This window comes from Limulus polyphemus, unplaced genomic scaffold (genome assembly GCF_000517525.1).
Source record: "Limulus polyphemus unplaced genomic scaffold, Limulus_polyphemus-2.1.2 Scaffold463, whole genome shotgun sequence".
NCBI classification, from domain to species: domain Eukaryota; kingdom Metazoa; phylum Arthropoda; class Merostomata; order Xiphosura; family Limulidae; genus Limulus; species Limulus polyphemus.
In genome coordinates, this window is record NW_013666073.1 from 214,772 (window position 1) to 219,834 (window position 5,063).

At 34.0% G+C, this 5,063-nt stretch overlaps 1 protein-coding gene across 1 annotated transcript; it reads right to left on the reverse strand.

Annotated features, from left to right (window-relative positions):
* Positions 1–276: 276 nt before the first annotated feature.
* On the reverse strand, positions 277–4,809 carry LOC106458434 (tachykinin-like peptides receptor 99D). The gene is made up of 2 exons (XM_013917947.1): positions 4,288–4,809; positions 277–681 (listed from the first exon to the last, which is right to left on the reverse strand). The coding sequence occupies exons 1-2, from the start codon at positions 4,807–4,809 to the stop codon at positions 277–279; spliced, it is 927 nt and encodes a 308-aa protein (XP_013773401.1).
* Between the last annotated feature and the right edge of the window lie 254 nt (positions 4,810–5,063).

A 5,063-nucleotide genomic window follows, 5' to 3' on the forward strand; every position in this document is an offset into this window, starting at 1 on the left:
CGTCAACATTAGGAAAAACATATTCGAGTTTGTTTTTTCTGATTGCTTTAATGCATTGTTGGGCGGATGGTGTTTCACTATTAAAAGATTTCGCACACTGTACCATTTCATCGGGAAAAGAACTGTCTAGATCTGGAGAGTATATATCTACCAATCTTTTAGCTGCAGCAAAAAAATTCAGCCTCATTTAAGTTTTTGAAATTAGATAGAAAACCAAACTTCATCTCTGTCGCTGAAAATGCAGCAAGCCGATTTTCCGAACACATTTGTAACTTGTCAACTATCGATATAAATATTTTCTCCGTGAAACTTCTGAATTCCAGATAAACTAATTTCACCTTCAGAAGTCTCATGATTTTCCAGCTTTATTTTTCTCTTTCTAGAAATCTCATTCCTAAGCTGTTCTTCTACTATATTTGAAAGCTGATGAGTTTTAATTTCGATTCTATTGAATTCTTCACATAGTAAATTTACATATTCCTTCAGCGAACTGATAAGCCTTATAGCAGTTGACAAATCAAAGCTCTTTTCTTGAAGCTTAGCACCTATAGCATCAAATCTTCGAATAATGTAATACCAAAACACTGTCATAAAAGCAATATCTAACGTTATCATTTTATTCATCAAAACAGTAGTTTCATTTCTTACTGTTTGCCTTTCATCAAAATCCTTAGATAAATTCTGTCGTAGTTTTCATACAGAATTTTTGTTGAAACTGATCTGGCTGACCATGTTGTTCCACTGGGGTTCTTAAGAGTAACTGATCTCCCGATCGCTTCTTAAGCCACCACAAATACTTTGCCAACACTTGATTGAAGAAGAATAAAAATTGCACAGAGTTTGAAGAAAATTTAAAAAAATTCGATACACATTCGCACTCCATTCACGCCTACTAGATTTAATAAATGTGCTGCACAAGGGATGTAATCAATATATTGGTTTATATTTTTGAGATGCGCTTGTAGGCCATTGTATTTTCCGGACCTATTTGCTGCATTGTGGTACGATTGTCCACGTGCATTTTGAATGTCGATTCTCATCTTATTTAATATTAATTATTAACTTCAGCCACTTGAAGATTCATAACCGACAAAACTCTCCTGTGTATCAATGTTCTTCGTTCACGTAACGCAATATTATAGCTAACTGATCTGAGTGTGAGACATCGGGTGAAAAATCTACAATAATTGAACAGTATTTGGCATCGCGAATTTCATTAGCAAATGTCTTATAAATTTTATTAGCCGTCAAAATAATAATTTCTTCATAAACTGTGGAGGATAAATACGAGGTAACTTCTCGTCCCTTATTTCCACGCATTCCAAGGTGCTTGGCCAACAATGGAATGAACTTATCTGCAAATTCTAACGCAGCTAAAAAGTTACCATTGTTGAATTTTTCAGTCTCCTCTCTATCCCTTCCAAGTGCTAATCCTTTTCCATACAAATATTTTAGACATTCAACAACTCGACGCAATACCTCTCGCCAATATCGTATTTCGTTTTCGAAATCGTTGTTTAACTTTGAATCCATAGTTTCTATGCTATTAGTTTGTCCCTTCCAGCAGTGCACAGAATAAATGTGGGCTTTACCTTTTTTATGGTTTTATATAGCTCTAAAGCCTTGCGACCAATTGCAGAATCCTTTTATAAATGAGTCATCAGAACCTTTAAAAAGAATGCAAACAACCAAAACGTTTTTCCAGAAAAAGGAGAATAGATCTTTTTTTTCTTTCTCCGTTTTTTAGTTTAATCTTTAAAAAGTTCAACGAACAGCATCTCTGAACATCTGTTGAATGCATACCTCTCTTTGACCCTGAAAAATCTTGCTCTGCTATATTTTGTTCCGGAATTATATTTTTGCATGTCCAAAGTTCTATTATTCTTTGCCTATCCTCTGGTCATAATGCTGGATCAGACGAGAGATCGTTTTCCTCACCAGAATTAGTAATGAGATTTTCAATCTGACATGCTCTTTCCTTTTGGGAATCATAAGGAGATGAAGCTGCACTTGTGCTAGATTTTTAAGTTGTTTCCTTCTACAATTTGAAGTAATACTATAAAGAAAAAATGGTAATTTTGATTTATATTGTATTTTCAATGGTGGTTATGAGGTCTGTCGAATTAATCTAGTCTGTATTGAGTAAGAATAGAACAAATAACAGATAAAATATGATGATTTATCAAAACAAAAGAGAGATTTAACAGCATGGAGCCAAAATAGGGGTTTGTAGTTTGAGTAAATAATGTTTACAGTATTTCCAGCCTTGTTTCCTTACTTTTTACGACCTCTATTTGCAGGTTTTTAAAAAATTCCTATTTTTTTATTTATTTAGTTTCTTATTTTATTTTAAGTGAGAAAAAGTAAAACAGGAAATTAGATCAGAATATTTTAATTTCTGTATTGTAAAAACCGTTTCTTATGGCACCATCATTATGTATAAAAAATTAATATGAAGTGAAAATAAGTAAATAATATGTAGGACAAGAAATAGATATACACAAAGAATTCAAACAGATCCATTTTCTATGGCGAAGATTAAAGGTTACTAAGAAAAACGTGGTTAGAAACAAAGATCAAATTTTTGAAATTTCCGTCAAGTCAATCATTAAAAAAGTATATTCTTAATTTTAGCAATTACATCAGAAAAGGACGCATGTGCGCAGAACATTGTTTGTTGTTAAGCGAAAAGCTACATAATGGGCCATTTGTGCTCTGCCCACAGCGTGTATCGAAACCCGATTTTTATCGTTATAAGCTTCCAAAGTTATCGCTGAACCACCGGCGGGGAAGGGGGCGACTGCATAAAAGAAGAATTAATATAAAGGAAAGCATATCAGTTTATTAAACTAAATTTCTCATGTCTAAAAAATATAGTTTCTGATACCACCTTTTTTCTTGATTCTACATGATTTTGAATATCATAAAGAGTTTATTTGTTGATGGTAACTTGTAGGAAAATTAGGTTGAAAATAACTAATAAGCAATATACGATTATATTCGATAAAAACGGATATATTAAAAAATAATAAACACCTATCCAAAATTAAAACTTTTTTAAAAATAATATGTCATGAGACAGCAAAATTGTGAAAGAATAACAAATAATAGCCTAAGGTCACGAAAAACGAAAACTTAATGAAGTTGATGTCCTATGAGGTTGAAACGTAAAATAAAGGAAGATTTGTTGATTATTTCCTTGTTCAACGATAATGTTAACATTTATTTCCATTAATTGTGCACCCTCCGTTTAACGAACTGTAGTTCCATCTGGCGAATGATAATATTTCTGTAAATATGTTTATTCTGCATAGATAAAGAGCTGTGTGCTGAAACTCTGTTCTTTATTATGCACCGACAATGTGTTAGTATGAAACGGCTCTAGTTACACAGGAGGTTTCAATGACACCCCTAGGACGTTCTCGTGAATTGATGTTAAGTTGTGGCCACGTGATTTTTCTCCACACATCTTGTATATTAGGTTGCATGGAAACTTCACTACTTGGAGTTGAAATGAATGACATCAGAGCGGTTGAACTCGCACTAACGAAACGTTGACCACGGCTGGATGTGAAGTAGCCTCTTGTGAAACATCTTCGAAGTAGACTACGAAAAGCTAGTCGAAAACCTTCGTTCAAATACCCGTATACTATGACATTAAGCCAACCATTTAGCAAAATCAGAATAATGCACACAATGCGGAGTATGTTTCTTGTCTGTGAAGAAAGAAAAAACAACATTCTCTTTTTTTTTATTCATCATTTGTAAAAAATTGTTAAAGAAAACTAGACATGACGAAACAGAGATGTGAAGCACTATGGTTGTAATAATTTAGTCATTTTCTCTCAACAAGCTGCAGTTATAATTTTTGAAAAGCACTTTACATCACACTATCATTCTCATAGTGAAAAATACTCTAAATTCAAAATGTAGCTTGTTCTTTCTTTGCCGGAATGAAGTTATGACAAATTTACAAAACATTTGTATACACATTTTTATGCTAGTTGATGAATAATGCGAACATTTAATTAAGAATATTATATCTTAAATATTCCCGGTTCTAATGCCCAGTAGCAAAAGGGTAAAACTGGTATTCGGCTGTGCGATTTTACTCAATGAACAGAACTAAAACTTTAAGTCATGAAATAACAATTATTATTCATGAGAGAATTTGATAACCAAATACGGAGGAAATGTATTACTACATGTCATAGTCCATGCTAGTGAAAACTAGAAACAAACTGGAACAGAATGAGAAAAAATTTAAAATCTATAAAGCAAACTTACCTCTGTCATAACAGACGACATTCCACGAAATGGATCATGACTAACGATACTAAGCACGTGGTAAGGAAGCCAGGAAATACCGAACATAATTGTGATTATAATAATCATCTTGATTGCCCTCCGGCGTCTTCCATTGAGCACTTGAAGATGCGGTGTGTTGTTATGGTCACACTGGCGCAGGACTCGTACTGCACGAGAATATAGTAGGGTCACAGTTCCCAAAGGCAGCAGATAGACCACCACCACATCTAAAAAGTTTAAACCTAATGCAACTTCTTGACCAAACATACAGTGATCTAAAACTTCCTGGTCACTTATATTCATCATAGCTTTAGTTTGATAATGACGTACAGTAGCAACTACGTACTTGGGAAAACTGTACACAAAGCCCATGATCCAGATCAATGCAACATAACGAAGGGCACGTTGGTTCGTGAAAGTACCTTTTAATGGTCGAACGATAGCGTTATGACGATCTAAAGCAATAGCCACAACAGAAAAAATGCTGTTAAAGACGGCCATTTCAGCAAAGTAGCTATAACGAAATACTGTGCAACTTAAATTGGAAGAAATAGTGTTGAATCTGCTATACAATTTAACGATAATGATTACGGAGGCTATAATACAGTCTGAAAGGCACAAAGATACTACGTACAAGTTCATGGGGCGATGAAGTGTCTTCTTCGCCGCGATCGTCACTACGACCACTAAACTACATCCAACAACCAGAAGAAACAGAATACTATACATAGCTGGGAGTAAAAATCTTTTGAACG